Source organism: Oculina patagonica, chromosome 8 (genome assembly GCF_052425735.1).
Source record: "Oculina patagonica isolate OP01 chromosome 8, crgOcupat, whole genome shotgun sequence".
NCBI classification, from domain to species: domain Eukaryota; kingdom Metazoa; phylum Cnidaria; class Anthozoa; order Scleractinia; family Oculinidae; genus Oculina; species Oculina patagonica.
Window position 1 is genome coordinate 14,113,049 of NC_135765.1, and position 21,291 is coordinate 14,134,339.

The 21,291-nt window shown below is 38.4% G+C and overlaps 1 protein-coding gene and 2 long non-coding RNA genes across 3 annotated transcripts in view; 1 reads left to right on the top strand and 2 right to left on the bottom strand.

The window, feature by feature from the left end:
- LOC144663902 (uncharacterized) overlaps positions 1-21,291 on the bottom strand; it is a 284,797-nt gene that overhangs the window by 33,310 nt on the left and 230,196 nt on the right. The gene's annotated exons all lie outside the window — the stretch shown is intronic.
- On the bottom strand, positions 4,605-6,305 carry LOC144663129 (extracellular protease-like). The gene is made up of 2 exons (XM_078524062.1): positions 6,163-6,305; positions 4,605-5,652 (listed from the first exon to the last, which is right to left on the bottom strand). The coding sequence occupies exons 1-2, from the start codon at positions 6,240-6,242 to the stop codon at positions 4,605-4,607; spliced, it is 1,128 nt and encodes a 375-aa protein (XP_078380188.1). The 5' UTR covers positions 6,243-6,305.
- On the top strand, positions 15,113-20,825 carry LOC144663897 (uncharacterized). Its single transcript, XR_013572692.1, has 2 exons — positions 15,113-15,566; positions 20,752-20,825. It is a non-coding gene; the product is annotated as an uncharacterized LOC144663897 (long non-coding RNA).

The following is a 21,291-nucleotide window of genomic DNA, read 5'->3' on the forward strand; positions in this document are numbered from 1 at the left end:
ATTTTCACTGCGTTACAGTTGGTAAAAATTTGTACGCTTTTAGATCCTGCATGCATTTCCGGCCTATATGCCAAAGTTAGGTAAAAGTATATAGCGGCCTGAAGACGTCCTCCCACAGCTGCAAAGCGATTTCCTCGTCGATTGACTCCAATCCCACCTCTAACTCGAACTTCCTGAATCCGGGTGGACACTCCTTCTGTAATTCTTTCAGAGTTTTTCTTTTCAACCGTACTTCCCCGCTACTTTGAACGTTGTCAACGGTGTTGTGGCGATCTACTATGATCCGTCTCTTTGCCTGTTTCGTTTGGTTGCCGCTCTCGGAATTTCCAAACAGTTTTCCTTTTTCCTTTCTCTTCGATGATTTCGCCAGAATCGCTCCCATTTTCCGTCAAAAATCTTGAAATGAATGTTCTCTTTGCAAAGTACTGCGAAGTACTCAAAGGGAAAATTCGTTCAATTAAACGTTCGCTACCCGATGGATTGATGAATGTTTGCTCGCGCTCTTTGCCGCGGGATGTGATTACGAAATCCTTACTTTAATTTGAATAGCTGATTGGGTGCCTTTGCTACGTCAGTAAAACTGTTTTTCAAAGACTTCTTCCCAGAAACGTGAGTTTGAAATTGAACGTTTCGAAGTGCGTGCTCCCTTTTTTTTTTTTTTTTTTTTTTTTTGGGGGGAGGGGGATGGGGGGGGGGGGGGGCAGAATTATTGAATCACCTGTGAAAAGTTTTCCCTTTTCTCGATCAAATAGCAACCTGAGCGCAAGTAAACGTTCGCTACGCACCAAAATTGAAGTCAGGATCACATGCAATATTTTTTTTACACAGCGTGCTCCGAGTTGTGATTTATACACATCGTCCCGTTTTTCAAAACAAGAAAATTCGTAAAAATTAAAATTTGTAAATTTGAAGTTTCTAATTCAGTTTACAAAGATCTCTTTAAAAAAGATCATTTAAATCTAGCCAATGAAATCAACTCTAGCAAAATCCTCACAACAAAGGGATATCAATACGGTTGTTTTGATTTGCCAAATTTAAATTTCCTTTATTAAAGATCTAGTCATATTATGTGCCCCTGGCCACCTGTTGCTCGTGCCCAGGCTCAGCGGAGAATGCAAATACAGTGGAACCCCGATATAACGATATGCCAAGGGAGCAGTAAAATTATATCGTTATATCGAGGAATCGTTATATCGAAACTCCCGATATAACGATATGGCCGTAAAATAACCGAAAATATCGTTATATCGGGGTAAACCTAACATATACTTTTTACTGGATAAAGAGGCTTATAACACAGTATCATTTTCGTTTATCATCGAACAAAGCTGTTGTCAGAAACGTAAGAGATTACTCGATTATTGTTATGTTATTGGATAAAATTCAATATATTGCTTAAATTGTGACTTTGTACTGATAAATATTGTTATATCGCGGAAGATTTTACGTTCGGCCGCTAAATTCTCATCGTTATATCGGGAATATCGTTATATTGAAGATCGTTATATCGGGTTTCCGTCCCATACATTTTACTGTAACTTTTGCCGGGACATAGAATATTCATCGTTATACCGGGAATATCGTTATATCGAGGATCGTTATATCGGGGTTCCACTGTAACTCCCCTCCACTTCGCCATCGTACTGTAATCCAGTGCGAAGGAACTGGGCCGGGCAAAAGGTCCCAGATCTCACCATTTTGTGCGCAACAGGACAAACCTAGGACAAAGTAAGATTCTTTTTCGCAAGTTCCACTTCAATTCTGCCACTTGTCAGCCGGCACTTGTTTATCATTATAAAACTTCAGAGTTTTGATTTTTAAGGTTTTACCGTACACTGTAAGACATTGAACGAGAATAAAAGATTGTGAAATAAGCTTTTTTATTTGACCAAAAGCATCGCCAAAAGTATGAAGGCCGTCGTATATTTAATTTTAACGTTGAGACATTCAAGGTTTTAAATAAATGTCACGGGTGTAGACAAGTAGACGCTAAGCCAACTGTCAAGTGAACTTCGAGAATAGTGATGAATTTTGACGGTGTAGACGCGTAGACGGGTAACCACTTTTCTACTGAAATTTTACTGTAACGAGAAGCCAGCTGCACCATGTAACTAGAGATGCGGGGAATTCTGCATTGTGCTCCAAATTTTTAATTCCAAATATCTTTAAACATTGCTCTCACTAATAACGTATTTAACGTATTTAAAGCGCCCGACCAAAAAAAGCTCTCTTACCCAATATCTCCTCTTGATTGTTTGCCTCAGTTTTTTTTCTTTGCTCTTGTCAAAAGTATTTAATTTTGCTTGTAATATAAAGCTAATAAATAAAAGCAACAAAAATAACTGGAAGATATATTCGATGTAAAACTGCGAGGGGTATCTTTCTTTCCTATTATAGGTTTGATGGGCCGTTGACGTATATTGTAACTTTTTTATTGTTTTTGCTCTCGTAAGAGCTGACCAAGGTGAGTCCAAAAGGAGAGATCAGTTAATTTGCTGTCTTTTCTTGCTTTTTACCCTTATATCCTGTATTTTAAAAACGAATTTCAATAGTCGCCGGATTTTGCACGTAAATGAAGGGTTTGCAAGAGGTTAAACGCACCTTCAAATCATCTTCAAATCACTCCGTGCAAATGCAATCCTTTTAGCTCCGGTGCACATTTATCTATCAGTTAAAAGCTTTTTCTCGTTTCCTTAGAATTAGACAATCTTTGGTATTGAACCCATCTCATAACTGCAGATGATCATTTATGCCAAAACCGTAATGGTGAAAAAAGAAGATAAATTAAGTGGAAACCAATTTCAAGACCCCATCAGATTTGTGTATGCAAATTCAAAACAAGTGTTTACAGGAGATAAAACACACGTGCACCTTCAAGCCAATTGGTTGAAAAAGGTATTCTCTTTTAAATAGCAATGAACTTGAGAAAAATTGAGAAATGTACATGTTATATTTGATTCTCCATTCAACTGACTCAGTGTTTTTGTCTGATCAATCGATTCAAAAATCGTTTTGTTCTTGAAACTGTCGCATCCAACACAGCACTATCTGAATGCTCATTATTATTAAATTCTCAACCTCGGATATTGCATTTCTAGCTTTCTGATTGGTTCACTGAATCCCGGTTATCAGCTCGTATAGCTATGTTTGACCTTATATGGGAAATGAGTGCTGCAAGTGCCGCTCAGAGTAAAATTTTTCTGCGGGAAGCGACAGTTCAATCAAAAAAATGGTTAAAAACATCAAATTTGGCGAGCTTTATAAACAAGAAATAATAAGCGGTGCCTACAAAAACCACAGAAATGCCATAGTAAAATTAACTACGCAAAACAAAAGGATTGATGCGAAAAGTTTAATAAATAATACTTGTAAACGCACAACAAGAGCGAGTGAATAAAGTAGGAAAGCAGCAAATAATTTACGAAAGAACGGCAAACTGACACAGTTTCATTCATTGTACGTCATAAAATTAGGCTCAGCACTTCTGTAAAGTTTGTTACCTTTTAATCTTGGTCTTGTTCTTTTATACTTCAATAAACCTGTTCCACTTTGAGCTCAATTTCGCTTCAAATAACATAGCAGTCTTGATGACAGCCATGGAGCCGTAAATTACAAGTGTTTACAATGTAAACACTTGCTTCGTTCTACTTGCACAAGACGTGTAGTTTCCCGAAAAGCTTTTGCTTCGGATCATCCCGTAAATCTTAACTGTTGTCACAATTTCCAGGATATATAGACGACTTTAGAGGGGATTATTGGATGAAGATGTTGGGAAGAAAAATCTTTCGCTCGCTTTCCTCGTATGTTTCATTCAACTCAAGAAGTGAACACCACGCCACAAATTTTCCCGCCTCCTCTTACTATCACTTCGTTTACATCAAACTGAAATGTCCAGTCGAAGAAGAATTTAATAAAACAATTATTCTATTCGCCCTTGTTGGATACGAGTCGTTATAGCCAACTCGGCGCTTCGCGCCTCGTTGGCTATTTACCACTCTAACGCGGGCTCATAGAATAATTGTTAATTAATAAGCAAATTAAAACAACTAGTGTCCATTCATACCTTGGAACCAAACTTTTTTTATTTTCCAGTAATATTTCCATTACATACCAAGATCACTTAACCCAAGTTTTACATAACAACCCTGGACGATAGATATTATATGATATAAGTTTCCATCCTGTTTCAAGTATAACACCTTGACATGCAACTGAACTTTCAACTTCTATTTTTTTTTTAGTTCTTCGCTGACGAGTTATATCCCTCTTAACTGTCAAATAAGTGACCCTAAGAAATCCCCCAAAACGTATTGAAATTTACCATTGAACCATTGATAACATTTCCCAGTCTACCTTGGTAGAACGTAACAAGACTAACCAAAATCTTTTTGGGAACTGAACTATTGAGAGGCTATTGAGAGGCCTTGAAAACGTTTACATCCAGAAGACGGGTTATCGCTTCAAAATCACCCAACCTTCTATCGAGTCTTTTAACCTACCGACACTGTAGTAGTAGCTTTAACTATTAGACCTATTGCCTTTAAACGAGTAAAGAAAACCGTGTTTGGTAATGTGGTCATCCTATTAATTTCTTATTTAGATGGTCACAGCAACGATTCTATGAAATACTCGTAATTGTCCGCATTCTTGGCGGCTGAACTTGGATTTGACTGGGCCAGCTGTTTGCAAAAACTGACACCGTAGCCTATGTCGTCTGTATAAGCTATAGCATGGCTTAACTCATGTACAAGGATTCCCAGTTTATTGTCAAAACCAGAATATTTTGAAGCATTTTCGTACACGCTGCACAGGTAAACTGTTCTGGTTCCCTTATAAGTGTACGCATACATACCCCCTCTACAACGATCGCCATTAAAAACATACTTTATGGTGTCAACTTGTAAATAATACCAAACATGCTGGTACGTCCAGATAACATCTTGTTTGTAAGTCGATCCCCCAAACCATGTTATAAGATGGTTACCCAAAGGGTTTGAACTGCTTACGAGATCAAAATAGACGGATGCTACCTTGTTGTATGTAGCGCGGTGAATTTCTTTTGTCTCTTCTATTTGAGCTGCATTTCCCACGACAACAGGACCTAGGGAATAAGCTCCCCTACGTTTAAGAAAATTCCCGACTGACAGGATACGTTTATTTCCCCTTTCAAGAGAGCGAGCCCTTTGCCCCGAGGTACCATTACCTGCTTTTCTCCCAACAACTTGAAAGCTAACGGCTGGCGAAGATAGATGACTTATTTTTATGTCGATACCCGGCTTACCAGGTTCGTTCATACCCTTTACACTACCTACTGCATATTCTATGTTAGTGTCTACTGCTACAGAGTACGTTCCAGCTTTGCTCATGTCATATCCTTCAGATACTTCAAACGTCGACGACACGGTCTGTCCAACTACCACGAGCACAAACTGATCAGGGCCAGGAGTACTGCGCTTTATGGAAATACCATCGTATGGTATCTCCTTTCCATTCCGCGTGACAGACAGGCAATCAGAGGTCAGTTGCACCAGCGGTGTGCGCCACTTGAGCACAGAAAAGTCTCGCTGTCCGTCGTTCTTTAAATTGAATTGGCATTCAATTTTGTCAGTGGTTCTGTATCTTGGTGAACACTCAAGGGAGGCAGAGAAAACTCTGTGTAAACCAAGTAAAATGAAGATATTTTAGGGGAAATGTATTGTGCCTATAAGATGATTTGTTTCTAAGTGTGAGCTTTTTTATTCATATTTCTAGCAAGTGCTCTCTTTTCTAAGCAACACATTGCTCAATGAGTCCAATGACAGTGGTTAATGACGAGTATTTTGATGAGTTCTTTTGTTCTTTCTACAGTATCGTGAAAGAACTAGGCGTGAATGATTGCCGTTGGGTTCAATTCAGTAAATATAAAATGGCCATCTTATTCAATTTGTCGGAGGCTAACCCGTTTCTTTAGTTTACAAATATTTCCTTACGTGGCTCATAAGATCGTTTCAAAGTCTTCCCTCCGTAGCAAAACCAATCATGGCACAAGATTTTGTCATAACAAAGAGGTTTATATACATTCATAACTTTATGTTTCATAAAAAGCTCTTGCAGTAGCATCTTTTTGAAACCAAGGTGGGATGAACTTAAGCTTGTAATGAAGCTAAGTGAGCCGTTACTTACTTGTTTTCAGAAACATCGAACTCATGTGCGTCTCCATTTGACATGCCCATTATCAAGAATATCCACCAGAATGGCGGCATTTTTAGTCGGCTTGATGTATTTTCTCGGCCTCTGCAAAGTAAGATATGCAAGTCACAAATAAATATAAAAATACTTAGACCTGCTAATTCAAATCCAATTCATACCAAGTAGCAAAACAGCTAAACTACCTTAGTTTCCTATTGTTTATCTTTACTTCACAGTGGCACACCGTGGTATTGATTGGAGCAAATCCTCAGAAAATTCGATTTCAAGGGTTTTTGCGTTTACTCTGTGAGCATCTTTCTCAACATGATTGTATTTTGCATTGTACATGTTGTATTTTACTTTGTGTTTTTTGACCATATTACCTAACTATTTTGAGTTTCCACTGTAATCTATACATCCCCAGCCGAAAGAACTTGACATTTCGGTAAAAGGTAAACTAATTTGAGAATTGTGGTATTCTGAAAATAAAATAAAAGAATATCTCGTGCCCTGCATTCGTTTCGTGTCTCGCTGCTGCTAAAAACTGGGGGAAATGAAGCGTTTGTGCTCTTCGTTTAATTATTTAATATACGCCTGTCTTCCCTGAAATTTCTGTACAATAAGAGCCGCTACCTCGAACTCCCAAGGGAAATGAAAATTGTTCAAGATATCGGGGAGTCCTACTGTAATAAATGGAATGAAGTTCATCTTACCAAGTGCAAATAGTATTAGAGTGATCCACTCTTGGTGTTAGCTGTTGACGAGTGAAGTAAACAGCGTAGCTACACCAATTTTATATATCAGGCGTTGGCTGCTATTGGTAAGGGTTATTGTTTAAACACCTTAAATGGTCCGGTTTCATTTGTTTTGCGGATAATTATTAGAACGTAATTAGAACAAGCCGCTCAGGTATCGGAACTATAAGTTAAGCAACCATAAGAAATTGAGTTTATCTTTTCAAAATGTGTTTAATTTAGAATAATGTAACAGAACATTGGCGGTCAACAGTTTTTAGATCTGCAGTTCGTGTGCAGCAAGACATCGATGCTTCAGTGCTAGCGTGCGGTTAATTAAGTGTTGCCAGGAAGTAACTTTTATTCTAGAAACAATTTACTTCACGCGCACAGTCTATGGTAGCCTGCGAGCAGGCTCTCTATTCGGGGGCAACGTGAATATTGAACTGCTCGAGCGCCGAAGGCGCGATCCCGCGAGTGCCGAAGGCGCGAGTGCGTGGGTGAAGCGGGCGCGCCGATCGCGGGATCGCGCCTTCGGCGCTCGAAGAGTTCAATATTCACGTTGCCTCCAAATAGAGAGCCTGCTCGCAGGCTAAGTCTATGGAAAATCACCAATTTAAAAACTAAAAAAGGTGTTCACTTTCAGTCTCTTATAAAAAGAAAAAACTTAAGTGAAAACCAATTTCAAGGGACGTGAAATTTTTGCACGTACATGCATAACCAGTGTTTCCAAGTGATTGAAGGTACCTTAAAGAATCCCGCCCACCCACTTTGCATTGCGCGCCTCAAAAGCATAATCCGCCATTTTGTATGACATCTAGTTTTGGATAATTTCAATATTGTGGTCAACAATCCAAGCGCATCCTCGCGTACACGCTGTGTTCGCTACTTTAACTCCCGTCAAAATCTTTAGTAATTATCTGTGGTTTATTTCGAGTGTCTATTTTATTGGTTTCTTTCAATTTGTCATTTAAATACTCGTTTGTATGTCGGATGGCATTTCGCGTTCCAAAGCGCGGTCGGCCGAAGACGGAACAAACCTTCTGTTAGCATGTTTTTAGCGAATTCGATGCTGCCGCGGCCCTGACTTAGCAAACGGATCAGTAGTTTGTCCTTATCGTCAGCAGACATTTTCGATACAAATTCCTAGTAAAAAGTTCAAATACAAAATGTAAACAAGTTGGCGTGGGGAAAATTCGCAGCTTTGACATTCGATTCAATCAGAAATATCAGCTTTTCTATTTACCTTTATTTCAATCTCCGACTCTTCCAAAGCTCTCCTATGTCGGGCAAATGCACTCAGGTTTGCGATCACCTGTCCGTCTTCAGCCCTGTTTTTACAAGCGGCCTTCTTGGTACCACATTTACAGTGACCACAGCATTTGAGGTTAACATTCAGACACGGGCAACCTTCGTACCTCGCGCTCTTCCTTCTGCTGCAGGTATTCTTACATTTGCAAACCTACAAACAGGTAAGCGTCTATGTTTTTAACCCTTGATAGTACTGGAACATCGATCAAACGAAAAACTAAAAGCTTTTAAGTGGTTTAGGAAATTCTCACCACTCGATTGATGTTCTGACTTGTGCTCGGCTGAGCAGATGCTGTCACAGCTTCCGTTCGAAGGCCCCTACTCTGTGTCCTAGAATTCGCTCGTATAGGAGATCCGTAAGCATTGAACAAGCCCTGGACGTCTTCAGCAAGCGTAACATTTACTTCGCTCAGCTGACTAACATCGCTTTCATTTGGATCGACCTCCATGACTTACATGCCTTCGCGATACGGTGTCTTAGATCTGTGCCCATATAAGGAACGGATATCAGGAGTCCCCGGATAATAACAACAATAGAGGCGCGCAATGCAAAGTGGGTGGGCGGGATTCTTTAAAATCATTCTATACAATTTAGTTGAAAAGGGCTTTCGCTTTTAAAACAACAATGAACTTGAAGAAAATTGCACTTTTAGTCACGAACGGAAGGGGACAGCAACCAGATTAAAATTAAGACAGCACAGTTTTTTTATCGTTCTGAAAATTTGTAATCATTTTTTTTTTAATTTAGACGAATGAACCTTTTCTGAAGAAAAAAGATCCTAGAAACATTTTTAGAAAAACTTTCTTCTAATGCAAATGCAATCCTTTTAGCTTGTCACATATGTTTAATAAAGCAGATCACCCGGCTTATTATCGGTATGGCTTGTTGAAGTCGAAAGATACACAATTTTTTTTTAGAATAAGACACAAAATAAGCTTTGTTAAAGCATGCAAATTACTGTACCAAACACTAAAATAATGGGAAAAAAGGTTAATTTAAATGGAAATTGATTTGAAGACTTATTCGATTTTTGCTTGTACATGTAAAACAAGTGTTTCCAAGAGATTGAAGGAACCTTCAAATCATTCTATAGAATGTGGTTGAAAACAGCGTTCTCTTTTAAAACGGCAATGAATTGAAAGTAAATTGCCGCATACATTTAGCACGTACATGTGCTAACTTTTTCTAACAGAAAAGAGCCTAGAAACATCTTTAGGAAAACTTTCTTCTACTAATGCAAATGTAATCCTTTTAGCTAGATACACTGTGACATGTTTTATACAGCAGATCACCCGTCTTGTTATTGGTGTGGCCTGTTAGAGTTGAAGGATACACCCCTTTTTTCCTTCATAAATAAACACAAGCTTTTTTAAGCCTGCGCATTACTGCAGATTCTGATAAATGTTCAAACACGTATCTGATGGAAAACAAGTTAAATTAAATGGGAATTGATTTGAAGACTCATCAGTTTTTGCTTTAATGTAAAACAAGTGTTTCCAAGAGATTGAAGGAACCTTCAAATCATTCTATCATAGAAGATCATAGAATTTGTTTGAATAGGGCGTTCTCTTTTAAAATAGCAATGAACTCGAAGGAAATTGCACATTTAGTCATGAACGGCAGTGGGCAGCAAATAGATAAAAATTAAGTCAGCACAGGTTTTTGTCGATCTGAAAATTTGCAATCAATGTTTGTTTTAATTAAGGTGATCCCTAGTATGGCATTCCACATCCTTACTGCGCAGAATTTTACGTGTAATTAACGCGCGCACACAAACAAAATGGCCGCTTTTTTCTATGCGGCTTGGCTCGCGAGAGAGATAAATCATCGTTTTCTCGTAAACGAGTACGGTGACCTATCGTTTTCTTCTCTTAGTTCGAGAGGAGCGATCAAATTCCTTCAATAAAATAAATACAGATCAATTTCTATGGCAGAATCATACAAAATCATTTATTTCAAAATTTAAGTTCCCGGTAAACAACCTACCGGCAAAGTTTGGTTGGAAATCTATGAGCAGTTCTATTTCACGTGAATTACCTTAAGACGAATGAACCTTTTTCTAACAAAAAAGAGCCTAGAAACATTTTTAGAAAATTTCTCTTCTAATGCAAATTCAACCCTTTTAGCTAGATACACATGTTTTATATAGCAGATCACACGTCCTGTTTTCGGAATGGCTTTTTAAAGCTGAAGGATACACGCTGTTTATTTTTTTTAAGCATGTACATTACTGTTGATACTTAGAAATGTCCAAACGTATACGATGGAAAACATGTTAATTAACTAAAAATTGATTTGAAGACATTTTTTGCTTCTCTTGTAAACCAAGTGTTTCCAAGCGATTAAAGGCACATTCAAATCATTCTATAGAATTTGGTTCAATTCTTCTCTTAGTTCGAGAGGAGCGATCAAATTCCTTCAATAAAATAAATACAGATCAATTTCTATGGCAGAATAATACATAATCATTTATTTCAAAATTTAAGTTCCCGGTAAACAACCTACCGGCAAAGTTTGGTTGGAAATATATGAGCAGTTCTATTTCACGTGAATTACCTTAAGACGAATGAACCTTTTTCTAACAAAAAAGAGCCTAGAAACATTTTTAGAAAATTTCTCTTCTAATGCAAATTCAACCCTTTTAGCTAGATACACATGTTTTATATAGCAGATCACACGTCCTGTTTTCGGAATGGCTTTTTAAAGCTGAAGGATACACGCTGTTTATTTTTTTAAGCATGTACATTACTGTTGATACTTAGAAATGTCCAAACGTATACGATGGAAAACATGTTAATTAACTAAAAATTGATTTGAAGACAATTTTTTGCTTCTCTTGTAAACCAAGTGTTTCCAAGCGATTGAAGGCACATTCAAATCATTCTATAGAATTTGGTTCAAAAAGGCTTTTATGAACTTAAAGATAATTGCAATTTTTGTCATGGACGGTAGGAGACAGGAAATAGATAAAGATTGAAAAGGCATCAACTCGCGGCGGGTTTAAGGTTCTCTTTTATCATTTTGAAAATTTTGAGTAAAACGTTTTCAAAAAAACTGGCAAACGTCTTTAGAATTTCAAGTTGGATTTTTTTAAAAAAAAAACCCTTCCACTGATGCAAATGCAGTCCCGTTAGCTTGATACCCATGTTTTATTGAGGGATTGTGGCTTAATATCGGTAAAGTTTGTTGATGCTCAAAACACACACAAACCTTTTCTTTTAAACCTGAAAATTGCTGTAGAAACTCATAAATGCCCAAACAAATAATGGTGGAAAAAGAAGTTAAACCAAGTGGAAACCAATTTCAAGACTCATAAGATTTTTTCCATGCAAAGGTTTCTAAAAAAGCACCTTAAAATCGTTCTATAGAATTTGGTTGAAAAGGGAATTCTTGTTCAAAAAAGCAATCAACTTTAAGAAAATTGTACTTTAGTTTTGAATGAATGGACAAGAAAAAATAATATAAACATTTAGTGTTCAGAATTGCAAGGTTCTGTTTTTAATCGCTCTGTATATTTGTTTTTGACGAACAAATCTTTCCCGAAATAGCCTGCAAATGTTTATTAAAATCCCTATCCTGAACGGTGATTTGAAATCTGTCGAGGCCCATTTTTTCGGATACAAATGGTATCCTTTAGCTCAATAAAGATGTTTTATACATAAGATAATGGTTCGTTTTCAGGGTCCCAAGTGGGGGGGGGGGGGGGGGGGGGGGCCTGGAGCCCTGGAGCCCTAAAATTTCTGCTTTGCAGCCCTGAGCCCGATCAATTTGCTGCCTGGAGCCCTAATATTTTTTCAGTTCTGTCAAATGGAGCTGCTCCATCGATATATGTCCTTGGCCTTGTACTATTCGAGTTTATTAACATGGTTAAATATTAATCCTACTGATAAATAACATGAAACACCAAAAAATAACACACAAGAAGACATGTTAATCAGAAACTCGGGGTTTGAAATGAAAAATTGCTGACTTTTTTATATGCGAATTTGATTTGGCATTAAAAAAGGAATATGTATATATCAAAACTTGTAGACCACAGTGGAGGCTGGAGCCCTAAAGTAAATTTTATGGAGCCCTAGAGCCATGACATTTTTGTCTTGGAGCCCTTCATGTTTTAGCCCGGAGCGCTGGAGCCCTAAACCCCTTTGGGACCCTGCGTTTTCGGTAAGGTTTGTTGATGTACAAAACACTGTTGCATTTTGTTTATAAGAATTAGACAAAAACCTTTCTGTTTCCTGCAAAACTTTGCATCCCTGAGACTGTTTTCTTCTTATACAGCAGGACATTGACGCTTGAGTTTCTCTTTGGAAAAAGTGTGTCATTTTACATGCGTGGAACTTGATGAAGTCTATAAATTGTCCATTGGAAAATGATTTATCTTTTAATGAAAACTGATGACAGGTAAGGCAGAAAAAAAATCAGTTTAAGTCAAGAGAAAAGAAACAAATAATTTATTCTTGAATCCAGAGCAAGTAGGCATTTCGCGACATCTGCTTGCTTTGAAGGCCCGGCCATGGCGCACGCAACATTTTGACACACAGATGCAATTGCAACAAGCTGAAGTTTTAACCGTGTGAAAATAAACATTTTCAAGCTACCAACATTGTTGGATCATGTGGTGAGATGTTGTGAAGGAGCTGGCCTAATGTAAAACGCAGCATCATGATGCCTTTTTTTCCTTTCCCCCGGGCGCGCTCGCCCGAACAATGCAATATACGCTGGCTCGCTAAATTACGCCTGCACTGCAGGCTATGTTTGTCAATTTATCGATGTTCTTGTCTAGACCGTTCAAAACCCTCTATTTTTTGTATTTTTTCGATCGAATGAGCGCGGGAAAAGAACGGCGAGAGAACTGGATGCCAGCGCTTCGCTCGCCGACTCTCCCGCTTTTTTGCGTTGAAAAAGAGAGAGCCTGTGGACAGTCTATGTTCTTGTCTGGCGTGTTCAGACAGGACTTTAGTGACTTTAAACAAACCTCTATGGCTGGTGCTACTACGGCTACGAGAAATAAATTCTTCAAAAATTAGACACTGCAATTAGACAACGTAGGTCGGGAGGCTTTGCTGTAGTGGCGAGTTCGTCGGGTTTATTCCGATTCCCTATTCTTATTCTACGGATTTCTAAGCATTAAAAGAGTTCCAACAAATATTATATCCTTTGAAGTCAATTACTGTCGAATATTTGTCAAGTTTGCCGTTCACGCGCTTGTAAATTTGTATCATGAATAAGTGAATAGGAAATACTTTCGTCAGAAAATTTAATTCATTTCTCCATAAATAATCTGTAGTGAAAAAAACTCGCAGAGCCCAAAAAATTAAATTGTCGCGCTTCGACTGCCTATATGCCGATTCAATTTTTTGGGTGAATGAAGTGACAATCTACAAAGTTGACATGAGTTGTAGTCCTTTCAGTCTGGTGTAATTGAATTCTCATCAATACAAATAGTATAAACACTGAGCTAGATATGTTCGATGGCCAGGGACAGGGTACTTATGTGACATTAACTGGCACGGAAGGGTCAAAAATTGTAGAGGAAAAATATTTCGAGTTACGTCATTCACAATGGATCTGGCACCGTTCATTCTAAAGTCTTCAGCTCATAGAAAAACTTTAATTCAAAGGTAAATGGCCGGCGTTAATACGGTTTTCTGTATTTCTGCTTGTGGGAGTTCAGTGACTTGCCGTCGGCATACCTTTGGTGTTAGAACTCGGCTCAGTCGGCTGGCTCGGCTTGCACACTAAGGCACACCCAAAGTACTTTAAAACCAAAATGTCATGTCGACATGAATTAAATAAAATAATGATGTCCCCAAACATTTTTGAACTTTTTCATGAGCTTTAGTGATGGACTTCATAACCCATTTTAGAATAATGTATAAAATTTGTTGCTAGTTGTAGATATTTGGCATTAATTAAAGGCCATTTCCAACAGTACGAAAAATGCACCTTACTTAAGACCGAGCCAGGAGAAGAAATCAAATCCGGCGGATGAAATCAATTATTGTGCTTTTTAGCTCATAACCATGACTTACTTGACTTATGGCCAAAGCCCTAAGTGGGCATAGGGCCGGTCATTCTCCTCCGTCATGCTGCACGGTCGCGGGCAGCCACTGCTGCCTCATTCCACGAGCCGAAACCCAAAGCCGCTCTTTCTCTTTCGGCAGTTCTTCGCCAAGTCTCCCTCGGTCTGCCACGACTTCGCCTTCCTCTCTATTCCATAGAATATGATAAAATGAATTTTAGCGGAGCTCCTTAGCGGCCCGTAAGGGCCGCAGAGCGGAGCACCATACCCATAAAAAAAACACATGAAAAAAAAAAACACATGAAATAAAATAGGTAACCTATGCATCCGAGTTTTCATGGTCATCATGGCTAGCGGCATGCCTCGCGGGCGCGTACGGCGGCGTACGTACGGTGTTGCGCACATCCGGGATCTTGAAAGGTCTTGACAACTCGCGCAGTACTGGCGCGAAATAATTTTGCAGTGTGAGGTGTCGTGTGAGGTCTCTTGGCAAAGAAATTTTCAAAATTACTACGTATTTTTAAATCCTATTCAGCTAGTCTGAAAGTTAGATCTTGAGACAAACATATTTATTTTGGCTCCTTGTTATGCCGATGACTACAAACGAGAGCAGGGTAAACTTAACTTCGAGGAAACAGGGTTTAAGCGATTTGCGACGGGAAAGAGATCGCGAGAGATCCAGAAAACCCGGACAGAAAGCAGGCGAAAAAGTATAGCAAAGCGCCTGTCGAACCTGGTAGCAAAGTAGCGAAGAAAAGCGACTAAAATAGCAAGAGAGGTGCCGAGAAAACAGGCAAAGAAATAGCGGAGAACAAGGGAACGGAGATAAAACGAGCAGACGAGTGTACCTACTTCGGCCAACTGGTGAAGGTGAGTACAAAACTGCAGTGTTTCCGTCATTTAATATCTCTACGTTTTGTCTTAAGCTTACTTTATACGCAAAGTAAGCTTATATTTACGGCACATTTTACTTGCTTTCGCCACTAAGCATTTGCTTGTGACATGAACAATGTTGAAAAATACTATTCGTTAAAATTCAGTTTTACCAGGTTTTACTGATCAAATAGGAGGATTTGATTATGTAAACAAATAATTGTTGGGCCTTCGAGGAACGAATTCACAAAGAATATCACTTCAACACATCTCGAAGAAAATTAAGCTTACGATTTTTAAATGCTTGTGATATGATTATTTTGTTTTACAGTGCTGGAAGAGCAGCTGAGATGAGAATGAAAGTGATGTCAGTTTGCACGAAGCACCTGGAATTTCGTTAACTCCGAGTGAAATAGATCGATTCAGTGTATGCAGTTTATTGATATTCATGATGGAGGTAAAATTACTGTTCATTTAGTCAGACTAAATAAACTTCAGCTTCATTACTTAGCTCTTTCGTTCCCAAATATATTAAATAATCCACTTGTCATGTAGTTCTGTTCACTATTGAGCGTTCATGTGGATTACATAACAATGTCAACAATTTTGAGATTTTGAGGTCTGTTTTGCTGGTTTCATTCAGAATGTCAACAGTAAATGTTATATTTGTCATAAAAAAATCACGATCTTGTTGTGGAATTTGGAAAATGCACACAACAAAGGTTAATGACTACTGGAAAACTGGAATCTTTGTGAGTAAATTCATGCCATTTTAGACACTGTATGCAGCTGTGCATGCAAACTTATTATTAATTAAATGTGTATCTTTAAAAATCTTAGTATTACTGTTAAGAGAAAAGCTTTTAAGATGTGGCAATGTTTTTCCTATGCATGTACATGTATATATAGGGGTAGAGGGGAGGGGGAGTATTTAAAGGCCAAACCTTTTAATTAAGAGGGGGTGTAAGGGTTTGCAGTGATGCTTTGAGTTTATTAAAATATTTACAGTAGAACCCTGCTAACTCGAACTCTGAAGGGAAACGAAAATGAGTTCGAGTTAGCGGGGTTTTTCGAGTTAGCGGGGTTGATTGAATATTTTATTTGCCAAGTTAATAATTGATAGTTTACTGATTTTTAAGCACTTCAGTATACAGTACTGTGCAAATTGAACTTATCTTGCCAGAAACTCTAAAGCGACCACACATTCTTTTGTTAAGAGTGGAAAATGACTGTCAAATACATGATCTGTTCATTGCTATAATCAATGGGCAACCGTTGCGAGTTGCAAGTTCCGGAATTCGAGTTATCAGGGTAAAAAGTTTGACCCAAATTTTGTTCAAGGGAAACAAAATTTAGTTTGAGTTAGCGGGGTTTTCGAGTTATCCGAGTTCGAGTTAACCGAGTAAAAATGACTGAAAAGTGGGGTCAAATCCAAGGGAAATGGAAGTGAGTTCGAGTTAGCAAGGTTGTTCGAGTTATCCGAGTTTGAGTTACCGGGGTTTTTTTCTGTAGTTGACTTCGCAGTTATCAGTAAAAAAAAATAGTCTGTGCTGATACATCTCTGTTAAATATATAAGGTATCCTTTCGCATCCAGTGGTTTTGCTTCACTTTATACAAGCTTGCGTTAAGTGTTTTGTTGTATAAATTATTGATATTCATGCCAATTAATCAATTTTAATTTAATCTGTGGCACCCTAGTAAAAAAGAGCCCGGAATTCCGGTGGAATTCCAGCGGAATTCCAGGTCCGGAGAGGATTCCTGGTGGAATCCGGTGGAATTCCAGGTAAGTGAAACCCGGAATTCCGGAGTCCGGTGGAATGCCAGGTCCGGAGTGCGGAGTCCAGTGGAATTCCGGGTAAGTGGAACCCGGAATTCCAGAGTCCGGTGGAATGCCAGGTCCGGAGTGCGGGGTCCAGTGGAATTCCAGGTAAGGGATTCCGGAGTCCAGTGGAATACCGGGCAAGTGGAATCTGGAATTCTGAGTCCGCTGGATTTATATGGAGATTTTGTATTTCATGGCTGCACCCAATGCCATGATTTTCCCAAAAATCATTACGAGTGAAACTTCAATCAAAACGATACGCCAAATAATAGAGCTTCTGACAATCAGAATCTACACAATTTTTTTCGTCTGTACAATTATTGCATAAGTCTCGAAAAAAAATTGAAGACATGGTCTAAATTGATCGTTTGCACTAATTAAGCTTAATGTCTTTGGTAAAATACAGTCAGCAGTACAAACAGGTACAAAGAATAAAACTCATTTATTTATATGTCTCAGTACAGTGGCACTTGCACGTCACTCACAGCGGTCATGCAAACACAGTAAAGAATAGACTCGACTTTTCACCGAATCAAACCACCGAGCCACAAAGTTATGTCCTGTTTTCAGTAGTTTATAAGTTCTTCTGCGATGGAGAAATACTAGTAAATCCAAGAAATCCTTTTGTTAGATCTTCATAATCTTAAATAATATTCAGTGGCAGCTCGCCGTTCTTTCTGCGCGCGCCAAATCTAAATCAAGAGTTGGGTTGAGACTACAGCACACACTTACCGCTCATTGCCCTTGTAAACAGGTTATGTCACTCATTCTTAAGTTTCTTGCTTCATTTATAAATATCATATAATATCAGCAGCTTTTTAAAATTTAGTAATATTCCATTTACGTCCATATTTTGTGGGTGAAGTCTGCCGCTGTCTGCAGTTTCTTGCATTTGCTCCTTGAAAGTGTGCTGATCTTAGATACATACATACATACATACATACATACATACATACATACATACATACATACATACATACATACATACATACATACATACATACATACATACATACATACATACATACATACATACATACATACATACATACATACATACATACATACATACATACATACATACATACATACATACATACATACATACATACATACATACATACATACATACATACATACATACATACATACATACATACATACATACATACATACATACATACATACATACATACATGGTTTATTTGATAAAGCAGGTTACAAAATAATTGGCAAGACGTTAAGTCCTGATGTGGACCTGCACTATCTAAAATAATAAATTACAATAAAATCCTATATAATACATGATCCAAAATTTATTTACAATATCTGAATAAATAATGATAGGTAAAATAGATGAATTAATAACAATATACAGTAAAAAGATAAATAAATGAATAAATTAAAAATATATGAAGTCCAGAGATTTGTTAGAAACGCAGCAGGACGCTTTAGTGAAACTGATAGATTTTAAGAGACTCTTATTTGCCTTAAGTTTTTTCTTGAAAGAATCAAGGTTAGAGCAAGACTTGATGTCATCGGGAAGGAGATTCCAAGATAGTGCAGCACGATGTTTAAAAGAAGATCTTCCCACTTCTGTTCTTGGTCTATCAACCTCAACATTTAAGGATTTTCTAAAGTTATAAGTAAATCCACTCCAGAAATTAAATCAGTTTGTTAGTGTCAGTATAATCCTGGATAGTAGAAATCCTTGATATAAAGAAAATGTTTGTTTTCAAAGACATTTTTCCAAACAAGCCATGAAAATTCTGCATGCTTTCATTCGGTTGGATTTTCGTGACAACACAAACTGAAACGTGATCTCTGACATATGAGACGTTTTAATCTAATTGGTCAACTTTGAAAAACGTGTTTAGTTTTCCGCCTGTAATGAGACCTGAACGTTTTATACTTGACCGTTTCTTTAAGCGGGAATCGTCTCTCCTGTTTCTTCATGTAATGTACAGTTTATATAGGTAAACTCCTTCCTTTCTGCTGCCGGAAAAAGATTCTCTGCAGCGTTGTAAACAATGTAATTACCTGACATCTTTACATCGGAGTGGAATGCGAAGCGACGCCGTCTCTGTCCTGAAATGTTTCGATGTTTGAAACAGTTGTTCGCGTGAGTGAAGTGGTCCCGTCAGCAATTGTGTTCAGCTATAAATTATTTCATTACCTCAAGAAATGAATTTGAAACAGGCCAACGACCGATCTTTGGCATGTACTAAAACCCGAAACAACGAAACGAAACCACCGAAACGAAACCACCGAAACGAGCGAAACCACCGAAACGACCGAAACGAAACCGCCGAAACAACCGAAACGGCCGAAACGAGACGAAATCACCGAAAAAAGCAAAACCCATTACAATTATTGAGAGCTAACCGTAAACAGGCTAACCGGAGTGCATAGTAGGCTAACCTAAGTGAAACGTAGGCTAACCGGAGTGTGTAGTAGGCTAACAGGAGTGTATAGTAGGCTAACCGGGGTTTATAGTAGGCTAATCAGAGTGTATAGTAGGCTAAACGGGGTGTATAGTACGGTAAGTGGCGAAAATCTTGAAGTTTTGCTTGTTTCGGTGATTTCGTTTCGTTTCGCTCGTTTCGGCCGTTTCGGTTGTTTCGGCGGTTTCGTTTCGCTCGTTTCGGTGGTTTCGGTCGTTTCGTTTCGGTGGTTTCGTTTCGTTGTTTCGGGTTTTAGTATATGCCCCGATCTTTGCATCGACTTGGAAAATGCGAAGCGACGCCGTCTCTTTGCGCTGAAATGTTTCGATGTTTGAAACAGTTGTCTGCGTTCTGCGTGAAATGAAGTGGTCTCATCAGCAACTATACTGTGTTCAGCAATAATTTTATTACCACAAGAAATGAAACAACCTACGATCGATTAACTGAGAGGTAAGCAATTTTAAACAGTTTGTGTACATGTATACAAATTAAATGAACACGTCGATTACAATCGCGAGCGAAAACAGTTGGTCATGCGATCGAAGACATTGAATATCGCATCGTTTTATTATTTGATCTTGTTTTATTCGCATGTTAACCACAACCAAGAATAAGTGTATCTATCTTTTAACTTTCTATCTCAAGTCAGATTCACTTAATATGTACATGTAACTGTAGAGATATAAGAATAGTTGTAAGTAAATAAAAAACGTTGAAAGTTACATGTTGTGCATGTTTGTTTTTGATTAAAAAATTTTCTTTTGTTGCATTCATTTCATCGTGTGCAAAATATTATTTGCATTTATAAGTACATTGAAAGTAAAGAGTAAACATTGTAAGGCTGCTTTTCTATTCAAAAAATCCATATTTTCACTGCTCCAGTTCAAAAAAGAAAATCAGTAGTGCTACTTGCTAATTCCGGCGGTATTCCGGCAAAACTCCAGTCGGAAAAGCTTCGGCCCAAAATTCCGCTGTAATTCCGTCCGGACTATAGTCCAGAGTTCCGGCGGAATACCGGGCTGAATTTTCACTGGAATTCCAGCTGGAAAAGTCTGGAATTCCGGCGGAATGCCGGCAATAATTCCGGGGGAATTCCGGCCGGAATTATCATGGAAATTCCAGCTGGAATTGTCCGGTATTCCGGTGGAATGCCGGCAATAATTCCGGTGGAATTCCGGCCGGAATTATCACGGAATTCCAGCTGGAATAGTCCGGAATTCCGCCGGAATACCAGCGGAATGCCGGCAATAATTCCGGTGGATTCCACCTGGAATCCGCCCGGATTCCGCCTGGAATTCCAGGCAAGTCCGGGCTGGAATTCCGGCGGGATTCCACCGGAATTCCGGGTCTATTTTTACTAGGGGACTTTTTTCAGGGTTAACATGAGTTTCAGAATTTGCAGAGCCACAGACACAAAAACAGAATGTGGACAAGGACATCAAAAGAAAACAGGAAGGATTAAGATTATCCAGCTTGATGTTTGGGTGTCTTCATGATGCCATTTTCAAGAGACTAGTAAATTACATGTAAATTGAAATCAAGAAAAGCTGCAAATGAGCAAAGTTTATATTTAAAATGTTAACGTATTTACAGTGTACTTCAGAAAACAACTTCTTGATTGACCTGTCTCTTTCACATCTTTTTAGATGTAACAAGGGCATTATGAAGTGATCTTTTTAAGAATATGCAGCCAAAACAGTAACAGCAGAAATGAATGGGAGTTTAAAATTGCTATTTTCAATGTTTTGGCTGGTAAAAAAACCACATGTGACCAAGCTAAAATCTCTTTGGCCGGTAAACATGACCTGTAAGTGTCCAAATATTTTGAGCCCTCGACTGCACAGGACTTACATGTAGTTGTCTAATTACTGTATATCATAAGATCTTTGGTTGACCTTGGGGGAGGTAGTGGAGT

Bases quoted from the DNA above. Each gene is read 5' to 3' on its own strand.
- LOC144663129 (XM_078524062.1), bottom strand. From the start codon at position 6,242: ATGCCGCCATTCTGGTGGATATTCTTGATAATGGGCATGTCAAATGGA. The intron at 5,653-6,162 runs GTAAGTAACGGC...TGGTTTACACAG, and splicing joins TTCGATGTTTCTGAAAACAA to AGTTTTCTCTGCCTCCCTTG.